Source organism: Alligator mississippiensis, chromosome 2 (genome assembly GCF_030867095.1).
Source record: "Alligator mississippiensis isolate rAllMis1 chromosome 2, rAllMis1, whole genome shotgun sequence".
Taxonomy (NCBI): Eukaryota; Metazoa; Chordata; order Crocodylia; family Alligatoridae; genus Alligator; species Alligator mississippiensis.
Genome location: NC_081825.1, coordinates 232,510,241 through 232,528,738, shown reverse-complemented (window position 1 = coordinate 232,528,738; position 18,498 = coordinate 232,510,241). Strand labels below are relative to the sequence as shown.

Here is an 18,498-nt window from a genome sequence, read left to right as displayed (position 1 = left end):
AGTTCTCTATTCTAAACTAAAAACAAATCTGCTCAAAATCAATCAACAGCTTATCAGTAACCAAAAACAAAACAAACAAAACAAACAAGCCCCCAAAAGACCTACATTCCTCCAAGATGTTAAAAAAATTAACAGTATTTTAAAAAAACCTCACAAGAAAACATATACCCATTTTTCCCTGAAGAAAAACAAGGTAACTATTTAGTAAGTGCTGCCAAAGATCATTAGTTCATCAGTGATAAAAGTTTGTGACTTAAAAACAATGATGGCATCCAACTAGAGGCACTAATGATGCAAAGGCTCATTTATATGCTTAACTTTAAGCAGGTGACTAGTCCTTCTGGATTAACGTGTGCATTTGACAAATGGGGGCCAAAAAACAGTATAAGGTAAATAATGTTCCCAAGATGAAACGTAGTGTACTTAATGGAGTCGCTCCACTTATTTTCATACATATCTGAATCTGAGAGAAACATGTGACTGAAAACAAGTGGAGCAACTCTACTAGGTACAGTACAAAATAAGCCTATAACACTAAGCCTACTTACCCCAAGGGGTAATTTTTCAATGCCTGAAATCTGTCCTAACAGTTTCTTCCTTTTAAGAGTACTGAAGTCTAATTTGAAAGGTACATTAGCATGAAATAAAGCATCAATCATGTACTCCAGGAGTAGAATTCCTTACTATAAGAAATTAATCAATAGCACCCTTCTTCCCTGGCATCTGTTGCAAGTTATAAGCAACAAGGCTTTTACTTTCTAGTTTAAACTCTTACAAAGCAGCTCCATTCCTGCTGGCTTTTTAATACATCAAGGGAGACTAAAAACGTTATTGTGACCCATTTCTTAAAACTCTGAAGTCCAAAAACATCATTCCACTTCATAATGGTGCATACGTTCAAAAAGCCTTAGTCAACTGTATTAAAGCTCTAACACCTAGGGCTACACATTGCCAGTATGGGGCACAATATAAAAAAGTAGTATTTCCAAAAAACCTGAGCTTATGCTTTAAGCAACAGAAAGCATGGGTGATTGGTACCTTTCAAGGAAAAAAAAAAAAATAAAAAAATCAAGCTGTAACTTCCAGTAAGTGTTCAAACATAGAAGTGAATCAGGAAATTCAGACCATTTAGTTTACCATATTAACACATCACTAACTGCACATAATAAATATTTGAGTAATGAATGAGGGTGTAAAGGGGGCTAAAAAGTTAAGTGATCTCAATTTAAAAAATGTAAAGCAAAAAGACTCTACTATTATAAAACTGAGTTGACGTTATAGATTAGTAAAACAAGCTCAATTCGAGGGGTGCTATATTCTCCCACATTAAAAGCCAGAGGTTTAACTCTTAATCCTTGTGATCTCCTTATTTTTAAATATGCCACTTCGTTGTGCGTAATCGTATTAACCAAAACAGCACCCTCAAACTTGACTGAGAAGTGACAAAAATAAATAGACATCAGTTACCTTTTAAGGTACCCAAGGGAAGTCAGCAACTAAACGCTCTCCTCTGCAAAATTAGTTAACACTCACTTGCTTCATTGTTATCAGTTTCAGCAAGGAAAACCAGGTATTTAAAGTTTATTTCTCAAGACCTGACATCTCTACTGACCCAGCCCCTCGCTGCTACCTCTTCAGCCTCTGCTCAGACGGGCGCCCCTCCACACCGCTAATCACCCGCGCTGCCCTTCTCCACCACTTCTTCGACAGCCTTTTTTCTGAAGCGCGGCGGGCACAGCCGGCTACAGTCCTGGTGCCCCCCTCAGCCAGGGGTTAAGCCAGGCACTCCCGGCTCAGCCCGAGGGTGCAGGGGCCGCCGGCAGCCCCCGGCGAGGCGATGGAGCCGGGACACGCGGGACGCCCTCACCTCCGAGAAGTTGACGGCCAGGGGGATGATGCCGGCCACGTAGCAGCCCACCAGCATGGCCAGCGACAGCAGGCTGATGGACACGAAGTCGTCCATGGCGACGGGCCCCGCGCTCAGGTTCCCCCGCGGCGCTTCCAGCGCTGCCGGCCGCGCCGGGGCCGCTTTCGGACCCCGCCCCTGCCCGCGGGGCCCGACCTCGGCCCTCAAGCTCCGGGCTCCATCTTGGCCCCGCTGAGGCCAAGTGGCAGCTTCTCGCTCTGGCGCTTGCTCCCTCCGCCGGATCCGCTTCCGGGTCACCCACCGCCAAGATGGCAGACCTCACGAGGCGCGACGGAAGGAAACGCTGCCTTTAGCAAACATGGCAGCCCGAGTCTCCGCTCCGGAAGCCTTCCCGGCATGCGCAGCGGCGGTCGCCCGCCAATTCTCGCGAGGTGCCTGGGCGGCGCTCTGGCTCTGTGGGAGGTGCTGTCTCTATGGTGAAAGTGGGCTGCAATGAGAAGGGGGAGGGAGGGAAGCCGTTTGGCGGTTGCTGAAGCGTTTCCGGTCGGCGCGGGGGATTGTGGGGGACGGTTGGGAGCTGCTGGTTCGCGCCGGGGGCTGTGGAGAGCGAGTCGCCATGGTGAGGGGGAGGGGGCAGAAGCGGGGGCGCCGCAGGGGCTTCGGCCGCGGGCCGCGGAGCGGGAGGCGGAGGGGCCGGGGGGTGCGGGGCGATTCTGGGGGGACAGTGCCGGGCTGCGCGCGCCATTTCCCGCGTGGGGGGAAGGGCGCACGTGGGGGGGGAGGGGCGGGATCGGGCCCCGCGGCGCACGTGCGGCCGGCAGAGTTTTTCCCGGACAGAAAGGCGGTCCCCGGCGGCCGCGGCCTCCCCGGGGGGTCATGCCGGGCCCCGCTCGAGTCTCAGCTGCTGCCGCAAGCCGGCTACGTCCCTCTGCTCGTTCCGGCTTGGCGCTGCTGCCGTATTTCCGTCCCCAGGCCCGGCCCACCTGACACTCGGAAACGTGGCTCCTGCCGCCGGCCCAGCCCAGCCTCCTGGGCCCCGAGCGCCCCTTTGGAGCAGTACCTGGCTTCTTTAAAAAAAAAAAAAAAAAGTGAAACTTTTTTATAAGAGACGTGCTGCTCCCCGCAGCTTTGGAGCCTGCTGCAGGAAGCCCCTGCTTCTGCTGTGCAATAGGAGGAACTCAAAATCCACTAAAAAGGTCTGCTAGGTAATCCCTGCCTGCACTTGCACTGAAGCGGTTGGCACAGGGTCTTTCCGCCCCACTTCCCTCCCTTGCTTGTTCACTGGTGGCAGTAGTGTAGGTGGGTTGCAGCTGGTAGAAACCTTTCTGCCAGGGTATGGAGCCTGACTGATCCAGCTGTCTGCACCGTCCCAGGTGCTTTTGTAGATGCATACCCAAATAAATGTTTGTCAACTTCCTTTAAACGTAGGAACTGCCACAATAATTCAGACCAATTGTGTAGCCACTGGGTGCTTCTACGCAGGTAATTGATATAACTGTATTTACTGTGGCTCAGTTTGAGCCAGAGTAAACTAATCCCAAAATCACTGTCTACATGTGCATGTAAGCACACTACTTTACTGTGCTGCTGGATACCACTTGTATCTGACTGGGCTGTCGGGTACCGCAGTAAATTAGTCTGCTATTCCCTAATCGCCATGCACCCGTAGATGGTGATGCTTTATTTAGCACAGCAGATTGGTCTGCTGCTCAGTAAAGTGTCTTATGTAGACGTACCCATTTCGCAGTTGTCAAAGGTACAAGAATCCCAATTTTGGGCAGGATTTCCCATCCCGTGTCAGTTTGTTCTGATGTGTGGTGGTGTGGATATACCATCTCTAACTGGGGATAGAGATTTTCATATTTCTAGAAAGGTTTGACCTTTTTTGTCTTAAGCCCCTATCTTATAGCAATGAATTCTGCAGCTCAGTTTAATGGGTTATTTTTGCTTTTTGTGTTGGAAAAATCCTCGTTTCCCAAAGTTGAGGGAAATTGATTGAAATGAATTGGAAGGAATCAATTGTGTGAAAATCGGGAGTTCTTTAGAAAGAGTTTATTAAATGACTAAAAGCCCCCAGTTCCACTACCAAGGAGCTCAAAACCCACCTTACTTCGGTGGCGAATCAAAAGCAGAAATTAGAAACTTAAATCCCAACACAACAAATGCAAAAGAAGAAATAGCAATACAGAAAATGGATATGGGAAGATAGATGTGGTGGGGGAGCAAGATTGGACAGATGATCTCTGGCTGGTACACCAAAATGACAGAGAGAAGCTAAATATTTTAGGAACAAAATAGGAAAATCTAGCAATAGTATAGACGCAATGCTTCATGTAGGCAGTAAATTGTTAATGGTGCAGAAGAGAAGTTTTTGGTAAATATTTTTGCTCTGCATTTTACAAAAAACAGGATGGTATACATTTATGAAAATATATAAATATTTCAGGAGTGTGAAAAAATACTTTCCAGTTAGTAACTGGGGAGGTTGTGCACAGGAAAATAAGGCTGGAAGGGACTTCATGAGGTAATCTAGTACAGCCCCCCTGTTCAAGACAGGATCTTCCCTGACTAAATCATCCCAGCCAAGTCTCTGTCCAACATTTGAGAATTTCCAGGGATGGAGATTTCACAACTTCTCTCAGTACCTGTTTTGATGCTTGACCCACCCTAATAGAAAGTTCCTCCTTTTTTCCAACCTAAATTTCCTTCACTGCAGCTCAGGGCCATTGTTCCTAGTCCTGTCCCCTACAGCTGCAGATAATAGTTTTTCCATCTTCTCTTTAATCATCCTTCAGGTATTTGAAGGCTGTTATCAAATATCAAATCCCCCTCAATCTTCTCTTCTCCAGACTAAATGTCCCCAGTTCTTCCAGTCTCATAAGTCTTGCTTCCCAGGCCACAAATCATTTTTGCCTAAAACTGGACCTGGTACACCAGGTGAGGCCTCGCCAGTCCCGAATGGAAGAATCCCTTCCTTTCACATGCAAGTGACAGTGCTGCTAATATGACATGAAATGCTGGGTTAGATAACATCTCTTAGAATAATCATTTATAAAGGTCTGAATAACTTGCACCCAGGGGGCACATACTCCTGTGTGCGTTTGCTGAAGCAAAAATAGCACATGTTTGTGCCACTGCTTTTAGTGGCTGTGCACGCCCCGGCTCATGGGGTTTGGTGTGGGGCAGAATGCCCCGCTTCAGGGAAATGGCTGTTTCCCCACTCCTCCCAGCTCATGGCATGCTGAAGAGGAGCCAGGGGACACCTAAAGCAGTTGAGACACTCTGGCTGGTAGCCAGAGCATATCCCTGGAGGACCCAGCTTCCAGTTGTGCAGCTTTTTTTGACAGCGTTTTTTTTGTTTGTTTTAATACTGAGAGTTCCCAGTATCAAATTTGCAGCGTGGCAAAGAGTTGCACATGCATCGCATGTGGTATGCTGTGCTTCAAACAGGTTTGAGGCACCACAAACCACATGTGTGCTCATCTGGACACCCCCTGAGATACTAAAAGAGTTGGCCGAGGACATCTCTGGCCTACAGATGTCACTTAAGCTTGGAATGGTGGGGAAATGACAGATGACTTAAAGTAGTATTTATTTAAAGTGGGCAAGTGGGATTACCCAGGTCATTATATGGCATCATAATCTGACACCAGTGGTGAATAAAATGATAAATGCTGATACAGGATAAAATTAAACAGCTAGTCTTTAATCTTTGTTAACTAATGCCACTCAGCATGGCTTTAGGGAAAATAGGTCTTATCAGATTCAACTCATTGTTTAATATTACATGTTTGTTTGACAAAAATAATCGTGGTTCTTATATACTTAGTACTGCATAGTAATCTTATGTAAAAATAGCAGCATCTGTTATCAAAACGCAAATTACATGTATTCAAAAATCCAAATAACTGTTTGAGAATCATAATAGAGACACTCCCACTCTAATTGGGGTTCTGTAAGGCTTGGTAATAGGCCACAGCATTTAACACTTTCATAATTGTTGTAGACGTACATAATCACTGCTTAAAAACAAAAATTAAAGATTGGCAGAATGATATTAAGGGGGACATTGTACTCATACAGAGTAATCTAGAGTGTTTGAACATAATGCTCTTCAGTACAGCTGAGTGCATAGTTATTTCCAGGAATAAGGAATGCTACAGTTAAAAATGGGAGTGTAACCTACACAGCAGTGACTGAAAAGGTTTTCTGGTATAATGAGTTCCCTTTGTGATGCTGTAGGATTAGGGGTTAAGACAAATGTTTGTTGTATAAATGGGAGCAGAGAGCAGGGACGTAAATTCTTCTAGAGAGGTAAGTTTGTTTGTTTTTCTCGAAATCCCCTCTATGCTATATCATTTTTTTGAGCCAGGATATCCAGAACTGAAAGTACTGTTCCAGGTATGGAATACTACTGATTGCTATAAAATAACCGTATAACACTTTTCCAATCCCCCCCCCTTTTTTTTTTTAATAAAACCTAGTAACACTTCTTTTTGACTCCTGCCAGATACTGAGATGAGGTTTTGATTGGGCTGTCCAAAAGGAGGTTGTGTCTCTTTCCTTTTTGCAATAATGTGTATTAGAAGTTCACATCTTTCCACTGTTCATTACTTTATATTTGTTAGTAGTAATTTTGTGTGCAGTATTGCTGTCTACTCACCTGACTTCTTTAGTGTTGAATTCAATTATCACCATTGGAAGCAGTGTTGTTTCCTGTGCACTTGCAAACTTTCAGCCATCTGTAACCAGTCACATAAAGCCACATCATGGAATATTTTTACTTTTTTGAAGTAGTCTCGTTATCTTTGTTTGTAGAGAAAATAGTATAGGAATAATGCAAACTACACACAGCACGTATGTTACATACAGTTGGTTATAGGTATGCAGTTTCTCTGGGAAACTATTTTTCGTAACTTAATCCACCATACACAGTGCAGTTCTCTATGCCAACAATCCTCTTTGACTAGATAGACATATTTTCATTAAGCAGTATTCTCGTAAGCTTGCGTTTGGAGTACTTAATTTCTAATACTAAAGTCATCCATTTTTTAGTTAATTTATGAACAATTTTCTTAAATAACAGTGTAGATCACAGTTGTGGAGCTTTGCACTCATGTATAATTCAGATTATAAAGATTGTAAATAATCTCTCATATTTTACGTGTTAAATTTCCATTTTGTGACATGGGTAATGTTGGTAAACTGAAGTTTGATTTCCCTCCATTTTTTCTACCCTCTTGCCTATTAAAATAAAATCCCTACTTGCTAACATTTATATTGGAAAAGTGAACTGAATAAAATGCAGATAGCATGGTTTTTATATGCTTTAATTTTCTTTAGCTGTTCTCTCGTATTTACAAAGAAGAAGCCTGATCCTTGCTTACTGTTTCTTGAACACACTAGGTTTTTTGAGTGTGCAAGGAAAACAAAATTGCTTTCTGGGAGTAATGCATATAATTGACTATAAATTTTTCAATTAATGCGACTGAGATTGGAAATAGCTAATTGCTGGTTAGCAGGAGGTACATGAAATACAGTGGTGCCACCTAGCAGATCTTTTTGCAATTTCTAATTCTTTGCTACAAATGTGAAATGTGTTTTCAGTATTGTAATGGCTTTCTGGGATTTTTCAGAAAGAAATGCAAGGCTGTTTTAAGCCCAAGCCATAATTATTCTTTGGATAATAGTAGTAATAACAAGAAACACAGAAATAGGATTTTTTGGTTGTCTTCTGTTATGTGTGAATGGTCAGCTGAAAGTTTAGTTTAGTCTTTTTGTGATTAAGATTAGTGATTTGCTCAAGTATTTATGATTTTTGAAAATTCTGAGTCAATGTTTTCTTGTTTTTGTGCAGTCTCACACAATTCTGCTTGTTCAGCCTACCAAGAGGCCAGAAGGCAGAACATATGCTGATTATGAATCGGTGAACGAGTGCATGGAAGGTAGGTGTCGTTACTTCTGCAATAAAAATGCTTTAGCTTATCTCCTTTCTTGTTAAGGAAAGTTGTTTCCATGTATTTTCTAAACTCACTAACTGTAAGAATGAGCAAAAATGCATTTTTAATGCAAAAAACATATAGAAATAACATTACAAGAATGGAAAGTTCATTACAAGGATCACATTCAGTTCAAGCAAAATTTATGTTAAAACAGCTCCAAATTACATTTGCTGCTTCTGTTTAGTCAGGGTCCTATTTTGATTTCATTATATTCCCAAGTCCTGCAATGAGAGCAGTGCCGTGCCAGGGTAGAACAACATTTCAGTGCAGAATCAGGGCCTAATTTTGTAAAGAACTACTTATTTCCATTAGCCCTGCAAAGTAAATACTGCTGAAAACCATAATGTAGATATTTTTGCCCTTTATATTGGCAACTAAATAAGGCTCAGCTGCAGCTCCTTTGTTTATGTAACGGATGATCCAGAAAGAACCTAGTTCAACTTACACACTTATACTGCAAAAGTCTGCAGCTGTGATAAGTGGAAGGAAATATTTCTTATAAATGGATATGAATTGCTGTGAATGTATTGGTGGCCTTTGAGAAGTGCTGAACATCCTGATCACCAGGGAACCATGTTTGCTGTAGAAAAACACGGATTTTCTCCTTTAAAAGAGTAAAACACAGGAAACTGTGGGTTTCCGCTCGCAGACTACAGAGTTCCAGCCTGATGGCGGGAAGGGCTGGGCAGGAGGAAGGCAATCACAGTGTGAGTGCGCATACATGCATATGGCAGCCAGGCAGCATGGGGGAGCAGCTCCCCATGCCCCCCCCCCCCCCCCCAATATTTGTGCACCCACAGTGGAGACAGGGCTGCAGCCTGGCTGGAACGGTATGGGGAGGAGCCAATTCTGCAGCCCAGCAGGTGGGACCTAGCATGGGGAGGGGAGAGCAGGATGGCAAGACTTGCTGCTGCCACTGCCAGGATCAAAGTGCCAGCTGCACCATCAACAGTGCAAAGAGTAAATGGGGGTGGGGTGGGCGCGTGCACGCGCGCACGCATGCTCTGTTGCCCTAACCTCCTTCTGCTAACAGCTGCTTGTCTGCCTGGCCACAGCTCTACATTACTGTCATGGCCCAGCTGCTGCTGCTATTCCACTCAGGCTGTGGCTGTACCTGAGGGAGTGGGGAGAGGGGCAGTACAGGGGGCCTGAGGGGAGCGGCGGCAGCGGCTGGGCAATGGCAGTGTGAGAGGCTGACTGAAAGGAATGAACACAGTATGTCTGTCCTGTCCATCTCCCCTCCCAGTCCATTGCTCCTGGCAGTGGTAGCAACATGTCTTGCCACCCCACTGCACTCCCATGCCAGGTCCTACCTGTGCCAGTCTGCCTAGGCTGCAGCCCCGTGCCCACTGGGCACAAAAGTCTGAGGGGGAGAAGGGAGGGTCACACGTCCCTCTGTGGGCCCCTTTCCCCCCGATGTGTCACCTATGGTCAAGCACCTCCCCTGCTCCACACACTGTGGGACTGGGACCTGGGAGTGGGGGTCTGTGGGTTGGGAGTGAAGGTCACTGGCAAGTACAGGACTGGGGGTTGGGAGTGAGGAGCACCAGCAGGGCTGGGGCAGACTGTGGCTTGGGAGTGAGGGGCACTGGCATATCAGGGCTGCTCAGATCCAAAAATCAGTTGGGGGGGACAGCTGCAGGTAGACCCATGCCCTGGGGAGCAAAGAGGGCAGAAGGAGCTCCGATTTTTATATGATAACAAAACCAAAATCAAATGCTGAAATGTATAGGTATTTAGAATTTATTTTATTATAATGATTGAGGCACTGGTAGGCTTCCAAATTGCTTTAAATTTGTAAATATATTGATAAAACATTGTGTTCAACTGATGTATATATACACATTAGCAAATTGCCTGTGTCCCCCTTCCTGCCACTCTTGGTCTGGCCCCTTTTCCCCCACTCCCTAGGTCCAGCCCTGCTCCACCCCTCTCCCCACTGCTCCGGGTCCAGCCGCAGTCTGCCCATTACCCCTGCACACAGGGGCAGCAGTGAGGAGCACAACCCCGTACTGCTGCCTGCACGTGTAAGGGTAGTGTCTCCAGGGCAATGCAAAGCGCACAGGGGCAGGCAGCTTTTCCCGCTGTGCCCTGCCACGCCAGGTCACACACACTGTGCTGCAGAGGTCCAAAGGGAGGGCAGCAGAGTGGGGAACAGGAGCTCGCAGCATGAACCCACCCCACCCCTACCACTTTCCACACAGATCTGGTGGGTGCAGGTCTCCCCTGCCCCCGGGAGCCAGCCCTGCCCAAGCCTGCAGCAGGGGGGAGCCAGCTCTGTCCTCATCCTGCAGCAGCTGCCTTCTGTCAGGCAGGAGGCTGTGGACCTGGGTCCCTGGCCCCGTAGCTTTGGCAGCTGGGGGCCCCCTCTGGCAGGGCTGGGGGTGAGGGGCAAGAGACACAAGCAGGGCCGGGGTGGGGGGTGGTTGTTGTAGGGAGTCTTTAATTTTAATCACGGATTTGGGAGGTTTTATCAGAGAATTCGTGATTTATTTATTTTTTTTAATCAGGGAAAACCAGGCTCCCTGGCTATTATTTACAGTCCCCTAAGCTGTAGCCAACTAAGTTAACTTTTAAGCAAGTGTCACATCATATACATTCATATGCTGCCTAATAAAGGGCTTTTTATATAATACAAATTTTCATAAGTTTTTCCTGATATGGCAATTCTTTACCCCAAAAGAGAAACAGTAAAGCTTTTTCTTCCAAGTTTTCTTTGTTGCTTAGAGGCACTCTAAAAATTATTCTGAAGTTAATAGTTCATTGTTTTACAAGGTGGGATCACCACACTTTCAGCTCTTTTTTTATATCTGATCTCTTTACATTTGGCAAAGAGTGACTTCTCTCCTCAGAAATCAATAGCTCCATGTGACAGCATATACTGCCTGATACTTTAACATAAGGCATGTATACAACTCTGCCTGGGCTTTGTCAACTAATTGCTGCTTTAGAGCCAAGTTTATTTTTTTTGGTTTGGGTCTTTTTTTTAAACTAGTTAGTGACTAGAATTTACAGATTTACTTTATAGTTTTACAGCATTAGGCTTTTCAGTCTAGATCATAAGTTAGTTCTCAACTATTCACCAGTGCGTCCTTGAGGTGTGATGCCTAAATAATATGTAAAAATAAGATGACGCATTTCGTATACCCGTGTATTGTGCGCATAGATAGAACAAGCGCTAATACTGAAGCACACTGCAGCTGAATAAACAGTAACACATCTCATTCTATTGCAGCTACACATTTTTGTTCCAAGTCTGCCCCTCTACTTCATTGCTGCTTGTAACTTCAATACCTGAAAGATTTTTGTGGAAAGCTAAAGATCTATTAATATCTTTATCAGTGATGCTGAGGATTTTCACATCTCTTTAGGGGTCTGTAAAATGTATGAAGAGCATCTGAAGAGAATGAATCCCAACAGCCCATCTATTACATATGACATCAGCCAATTGTTTGACTTCATTGATGATCTGGCAGACCTCAGCTGTCTTGTGTAAGTACAGTCCTTTTATATGGATGGTAGTTCTTCAGTCACCTATTTTGCTTTGGCAGTAGTCATATTGTTTTTCTCCCAGTATTGGAAAAGTGGGAGACTGAAAAGTAACAAGAAATTAATTGCAAGTTTATATACAAAATGTACGTTTCCATTATTTTTTTCCTATTGCTTTTGATTGCATCTTCTGTTCTTAGTGCTGTCTGATGTTGGTCAAAGATTTATGAAGCTTCCATGTAAAGTCTCTGATGTCATTCTGTTGAGCCTTTCAGCGACTGCTAACAGGGCAGCCTAAAACTAACAGTTTCTAGTATGGATTACATTGGAACAAAGCATTTGTCTGAAAAGAGTAAACACATGCAACTTAGTGTCAACATCCCTTAAGATTTTTTAAACATAAAGGGTTATAACGTTTCAAATTCTTATACTCAAATGGTTAAATATTAATTGCAGATTAACTTAAACTAGTTAGGATCAATCCATGAGTTACTTAAATGAAAAATTGCAAGAAAGCTGTGTCTGTGTTGGAGAGCTGAAGTATTTAAAAAGCTTATTCAGCATAGTTTGATTTTCAGGAATCCACAGCACTGGTATATTTTACTGAACTGAGGAATATTATTGTCAACACAGCGGGAACCTACAGGTTGCACCTGATTTTTTTAAGTTGAGGTTGTTACAGCTGTTTCTTTGGATCAAGATGAAGCATTACAGTTTAGGCTAAGGGTTTAAGATACTGAAGATTTCACTGGAAGTTGTCCTAAATTGGTTGGGTATTTTTTAAAATCTCACCTATCATCTTTAGGATTTTCATGTGTTAAGGATGAGGGCAGCCAAAAATGATACTGTACACTATGTAAGGGCTTCCTGGTCCTGAATAGGGGGTTCAAAGAAACTAGTTTCCCTTACTGTTCTATATGAGAACATTTTTATTCCTACCACTTAACAGGTCCTAATGGTCTCGACATACATATACAGGTAATGGTTTTGTCGTGTCTAAGTATACAGCTAGATGAAACTTGTAACTTTTTTGTTGCTTCAGCAGAGATGGATGTTAGCACATTTTTAAAATAAACACTAAAAGTTACGTGTAACAACTGTCAAAATAGTGGACTCCTGCTATGCTATCCACAGGAAGCTACAGGGTGTGATGTGTGTTGAAATCTGCAGCTTTTCTATACAAACTGGTCTAGCAGCAGAAAAGCTGTTATAAGAAGTTTTTCATACAGTGAGGACTGACTAGGGCTGCCTACTAATATCAAAAGAGATATCAAACAGGAAACCAACAGCATCTACCTACTTTGACTTCCTTATCTCTTTAGACTGAGTTATACATGGAATTCTAATGTACTCATGAAAGTATAACTTAGTATTATAGTTTCTATATATTTATCATGTCCTCAGGTGTGCTGTCTGTCTCTCCCCCTTACTTAACCCCAGACATAAATCAGCATTGGGCTGAAGTAAAGTTAACAAGCCATGCCAGGTTTTATTTTCCCCTCTGACAGATTGAGGATAATTTCATGTTTTAAGAGGAAGTCACTGTTCTCCTTTACAGTGTAGTGTTTTTTAATCAAGAGCTTAGACCCCATACAGCCAAAGTGTATATCTGCGCCAAGTTCTGTTTTAGCTTGTAGTTTCCCCACCAGATGGCACACAAAGTGTGTAATGTGCTGTCCATGTTTTATAGCTGTGCAGCTCCCTAAGCTGCTTCATATCTGGTTTTGTATCGTAGCTTAATTACTAACTCCCAGAGATAAATTCTTTGTACTCTGGAAATTGATAAAAGCCCAGCCCTATCTTGAATTTATCTTTATTTCAATTACATAGATAATACTGAAACACTTGCTAGGTTTTAAATAAGCTGTTTTTTTTAAGCAGATTGATTGTCTTCTGCTTGTTCTGAAAAACCCCTAAAATGCTTTGGATTTTGAGTTAGCTTACATTTTTAAGCTTAATTAGTGTTATTTAAGGTTTAGTGCTAAGGATCACTGGCTTTTGTCACATTGGTTGGAATGAACATACAGAAATATTCTCTTCATTCTTTTGGGGTGTCTATAGCAGGCACTATGTGTTTCAACTTTAAGGATTAAAGCTGTTTATAAAGGGGACACATTTTAGGACTATCTGTTCACAGCTGGCTAACTTGGCATATCATCTTACTGAATTGCTTTTGCTAGAAATAAAAATGGCAAGAGAACTAGACTCAGTGTCTAAATATTTGGTTGTGTTTCTGTCAAGAGAGCCTTCTGGCAAATGACAATTTCTTGGTTACTTTATACAGTAAGTGAGCCTAGAGAAATATTTTTAAGCTCAGATTAATATAGAGAGCATGAATTTGGGAAGGGGAGGGAGACATGGTGAGGGGTGGAGGGGGTCTTAGTTTATAGTCCATTTTATTTTTTGTTGAGTGCTTATTTTTGGGACTTGAATTCAGACTTATTTGCTATCTATCCTTACTGAAGCTGCTTCCCTATTTTGGCTTTGATTCCTTGTTAAGGAAAGTCGGGGAAAACACAGACTATGCATTTCAGAAGTGGATGGAAGAACCCTTTGTAAAAATATCTTCTTTTTTTTTTTAAAGCACAGTAGAATATATCTGTCAGCTTAAATTAAAAATACTCGCTTAAAATACTTTAAAAATTAGTGCTTGGCCCACTAAGACTTAACTTCAAACAAAAGTAAGACATCAGGTTCTTTTTAACTTAAACAAAAATCATGATTAAGCTTATTAATTTTTGAGTGTTCAGACATTTTCTAAATGCTTTGTTCGTTCACTTTCTGTTACTGTGGGTATGGAGAGAGTAATTTCATTTCAAGTGTAAAGAGAGAATGGGACTTAAGCTTTTGGAACACTTGGCTTCTATTCTAGATTCCTGCTAATGGGCCGAGTGCCTTGACCCTAGTGTTGCTTTGCTTGTTAAGGGATATACTCTGCTCCCAGTGCTAAAATACCATAATCTGGCTCTGGTTACCTCAGTAAAAATCATGCCTGATTTTATAGACAGTCTTGCAGACTCATTAAGGCCATGATGAATTGTAATAGAGGAGGTCAAACCAATATTGGATTCACTTTTTTTCTTCTCCCTAGGTACCGCGCTGACACTCAGACATATCAACCCTACAATAAAGACTGGATTAAGGAGAAGATCTACGTCCTCCTCCGCAGGCAGGCCCAACAAGCCAGCAAATAATGGGGTGCCTTTGTTGCAGGGTTTGGGGTGGGGGGTTTGGACAACAGGTGTGTACAGTGTAGTAATGGGAGTTTTGTATTATAGTCATCCTGTTGCCATCTTGTTAAAACTCTAGCCAGGACTGAATACATCGTTAGAGATTCAAGGGTTTTCTTCAGTTTGAGACCTTTTCTCAGTGTAAATGAAGAAAGAAGTGTGACACCTTTAGCAGAGATTTCACTTAGTTACTCTCTGGTTAGCTAATGATCCTACTTTGTTTAAACCTCTAGGGCTGTTGATACCTGCTTCACACATTGACTGTATGTGCCCTTCTCTGGCGTTTCCAGCATTATTGGTTACATCCTTGAGAGCGAGTCTTAGTAGAGAATGAAATAAATATCCTTTAGTTAAATCTTGTGTTAGTAGTGAATTTCCTGTACAAACATAGCACCCCTTTACAGAATAAATAATGTAAGTTCCCACTCACAGAACAGATATTGGAAAGAGTACATAGACTGAACCAAAACAGTCCTTCTGCTGCATAGCATATTGCTTTATACTACAAAAACAACTTCTGAAGCACAGCAAAACAAAGGGGAAAATCAAGGTGATTCTCAAGTGTGCTTGGGGCTCTGAGCTACCCAGGTTTTGTGCCCACACCCAATGCAAATGTTTAATTTTACACTTCACAGGAGGAATGGCTTTGCATTTAAGGATTCCAAAATTTTCCTTTGGGAGTGGGTAGGCTGGTGAAAGTGCCGATTTTAAAATCAGACTTAAACTTTTTTCTTTTTTTTTTTTTTTTTTTTTGAAATAAACCTCTTTGGCCTTTTAATATTGGTTGTCATAGCCTCAAACAGTACATTTGGCACCTAAACTTTAAAGTATGTCAGATCTTTGAAGTTGCTGGCTAAGTAAAGTTTGCTGAGGTGCTTAACTAGTGTTGTTGGGTTTTCTTTTTATGGCAGTGGTTCCTTCTGCAGGTATATATAGAACATTTTCTTTTCAGTTTGTTTAACAAATATAAATTCTGTGACTGCTTTTCTCAAAGTTAAAGCAGGAAACTTGTTTTCCCTTTCCATATATAAATAAAAACTAGATGTGAGGATTAAAGCTACTTCAAAACAGTAAAGGACTTGGTGACAAGAGACAACCAGTTCAGTTCACAGGCTGCAGCTAATGGTTCCTGTTTACCACATCAGTTAGTTTTAAATGTAAAACATGTTTTGATAAGGTTTTTCTTGTGTCCAATGCATTGAGGTTGTTTTAATAAATGTGTAATTATTTTAATATTTAAAATTCAATTTCCATCTCAACACAAAAGTTGCAAATAAAAATAATCCTCTCCCTTGTAAGATAATTACTTGCCATTTCCTAGCCCAATTGAGAGAAAAAAATTAAAGACTAAATATATGCATATTTAGCTTGTTCTCCTGGCTTGGGGGGGAGGGGGGGAATAATTCTCACAGATTGGGATATCATCCTTTTAAGTTTTCCTCAAAAAGGTAACTAAATTATGTGCACAGTGGACACATCTACATGTGTATTAATGCACAGTGGTTACTGCGCGTTTAGTACCTGTAATAACAGGTGCACATGTTTTAGGTGATGCTGGTGCACAGTAGACTTAATTCTACTGCTCATTTGCACAGGTTTTGCTCTCTGTGCTAATACACAATAGAATTAGTCTACTGTGCTTGAAGCATCTAGTGTAGGTGTGCCCAGTAAGAGTAAAATGTTTTAAATCAGGGTTTCTTGCTTGTTAAAATATGATTAAAAATGTATGCTTTTAAACTACTGATACTATAACACACCACAAAGGGTGTTTTGCAGGATGCTGTACCGGGTATACTTTTCTTTTCAAGGCAGTTTTGTTGAAGGCCAGTTAGAAACCTCTCAAACATAGGGTAATGTAAGCTCTAATACTGTCACCAAAGGGCTGGATATTAGCCTACACCAATGGTGCTCATAGTTTTGGCTCCATCAGCCAGATGAATGGCACAGGGCTAGTTTACAGGCTAAATCAAGCCCCATGTGACCTCCACCTAGCTAGAGCCTGATCCCAGCCAGGTGGAGGGTTGGGGTGGTGACACATCCCTGGGACCCAATCCCAGCACATAAGGGTCAAGCAGAAGGGCTATGGGGCTTTGCACCACCCCTGCCTAGGTGGGATTGGGCTCCAGGGGCCCTGCACTGACTCACTGCTTTGTGTGCCTGATCTAGTATGCAGGTTCATGATCCAGAAGGCTCCCCACAGAATCCATGGGGAGTCCTGTAGGCCAGTGTATATGGCACCAGGGACTGCATCTGACATGTAGGCTGGGGGTTGACCACCTTTGGTCTACCACCAGACACTCTTAAAGCATTGGACAGTCTAACTAAAAATCTCATTTTCTTAACTTGCTCTTTTGGTTCCTGTTTCTGTGACGTTGCAATAGTTTTTCAGTTTTCTTCCTGTCTTGACAAGACCCAGATTTATAATGCTAAAAAGAAAAGAAAAAATAACCAAAATAAAAGCTATTATAATTTGAATATTAGTGTGTGTGTGAGAGAGAGAAAACACACCCTGAAAGGTTTCCTCCACAAATAAGTAAAAAAAAAAAACCCTGTGTTTTTCTTTTTGGAGCCTAGAAGAAGTGGCTAAAGTGTTTGATCACTCAGATAAATGTATTTACACAACTTCCTTTCCAGAGGCTTATGTGGTTGCTCCAGTAAGAGGTGTCTTAATCCTAAGCATATGCAGGGATAAAAATTATAAGTAAACCAAATTGATTATTATGTTGGCGCAGAGCCTGGCATGGGGATTGAGAGAATGTGGTTTGTGCATCTTTGATTGTGGTGTTGCCATGGTGCCCTGGCCCTCATCACAGCTGGGGAATCCTTGTCCCCCTGTCTACCATAGAGCTGTCTCCCAAATACTAAGATTCCTCTGTAGGCAGGGTGAAGATCTGAAAAGCCTGCCTGCACTGGGAATATTCTGTGGGAACCATTCATTCCATTCCTGTACAGCGAAGTGGCAGCAATACAAGAATTCCACCCCCTGGGTTCTCTCTCTCATCTTGATTGTTCCAAGATTTTTATCAGTTCTTTGCTCTTGAAGCAGACTGTCTACTGGCTGACACTATCCTATTTTAAGTTTTAATGATTGATAAAAAAGCAATAGTTCCTGTCTTACACTCATCTTAGAGCTCCCTCATGCAATCAACTGCTTATTCATGAAACAAAGCAAAGTTCTTAAAAAAAGGCATATTCAGTACTGCAATTACTTAAAGCAACTGACTAAGACCGCACTTGAAGAGGAAAGATTGTATTCCTCTAATATGAATTAGTGAAAAGAAAGAGTCTGGAAGGCTTTTTTGCATACCTAAAGCGATCACTCTTTCAAGAGCATATTGGTTGTAGGAGGGAGTGGGGGGTAGAGAAGAGAAAAGCCACTAGGCACTTGGAAACAGAGAAGTCCGAGAAGCTGTGTATGTTGCCACTCCCCTCCAGGTGGTCTCTGACTCCCTAAACCAAATCTTCCTTCATTTTTGTGTTCTGATATGTTTTTTATTTGAATAAATATTGTCAGAAATAGCTGCAGATCAATTTTCTGGGTCTCTTAGATACAGGTAGTTGCCTAACAGAATTGAAGAAATTGTTCTGTAACTCAAAATTCTGTTCCCACTAGTTACAATTTATGGTGTCAATTCATAGCATCCTATTGAGGCTCTGTAATTAGTGGGCACAAGAGAAATGTATAGCTACTCAATGTGAGATCAGTGCCATGGAAAGTTGAGCTGCCAGGAAACTGGATCTGGATTTACTAATGAGAAGATCCTCCTTGTATCAAATCATTCAAGAATACTGGAATTATTCTAACCTCCCAACATTAACGCTCTTTTAAAAGGAAGATTTACTAGCATTGCAGGAATGTCTGCTGTCAGTCTCCAACTGCTCATTCTCTTGATTCATATTGCTTACATTC

At 42.4% G+C, this 18,498-nt stretch overlaps 2 protein-coding genes across 3 annotated transcripts in view; one reads left to right on the top strand and one right to left on the bottom strand.

Annotated features, from left to right (window-relative positions):
- The window catches only part of SLC39A9 (solute carrier family 39 member 9), a 43,338-nt gene extending 41,278 nt beyond the window's left edge, over positions 1–2,060 (bottom strand). The window contains exon 1 of the mRNA XM_006266062.4: positions 1,868–2,060. Coding sequence (XP_006266124.1) covers positions 1,868–1,963 — 96 coding nt within the window. The 5' untranslated portion in view covers positions 1,964–2,060. The remainder of the gene's footprint in view (positions 1–1,867) is intronic.
- A 264-nt stretch (positions 2,061–2,324) lies between these two features.
- On the top strand, positions 2,325–14,943 carry ERH (ERH mRNA splicing and mitosis factor). Of its 2 annotated transcripts, none has more exons than XM_059722902.1 (4): positions 2,325–2,343; positions 7,725–7,812; positions 11,241–11,361; positions 14,450–14,943. In XM_059722902.1, exons 1-4 carry the CDS (start codon positions 2,341–2,343, stop codon positions 14,550–14,552), a joined length of 315 nt encoding a protein of 104 aa, XP_059578885.1. In that variant the 5' UTR covers positions 2,325–2,340; the 3' UTR covers positions 14,553–14,943. The 2 variants fall into 2 exon arrangements, with proteins under 2 accessions (XP_059578885.1, XP_006266126.1); XM_006266064.3 differs by lacking the exon at positions 2,325–2,343 and adding an exon at positions 2,385–2,486.
- The last annotated feature ends 3,555 nt before the right edge of the window (positions 14,944–18,498 follow it).

Coding starts and splice junctions, on each gene's coding strand:
- ERH (XM_059722902.1), top strand. Junction 7,813..11,240: donor GGTGAACGAGTGCATGGAAG/GTAGGTGTCGTT, acceptor ACATCTCTTTAG/GGGTCTGTAAAATGTATGAA. Junction 11,362..14,449: donor GCAGACCTCAGCTGTCTTGT/GTAAGTACAGTC, acceptor TCTTCTCCCTAG/GTACCGCGCTGACACTCAGA.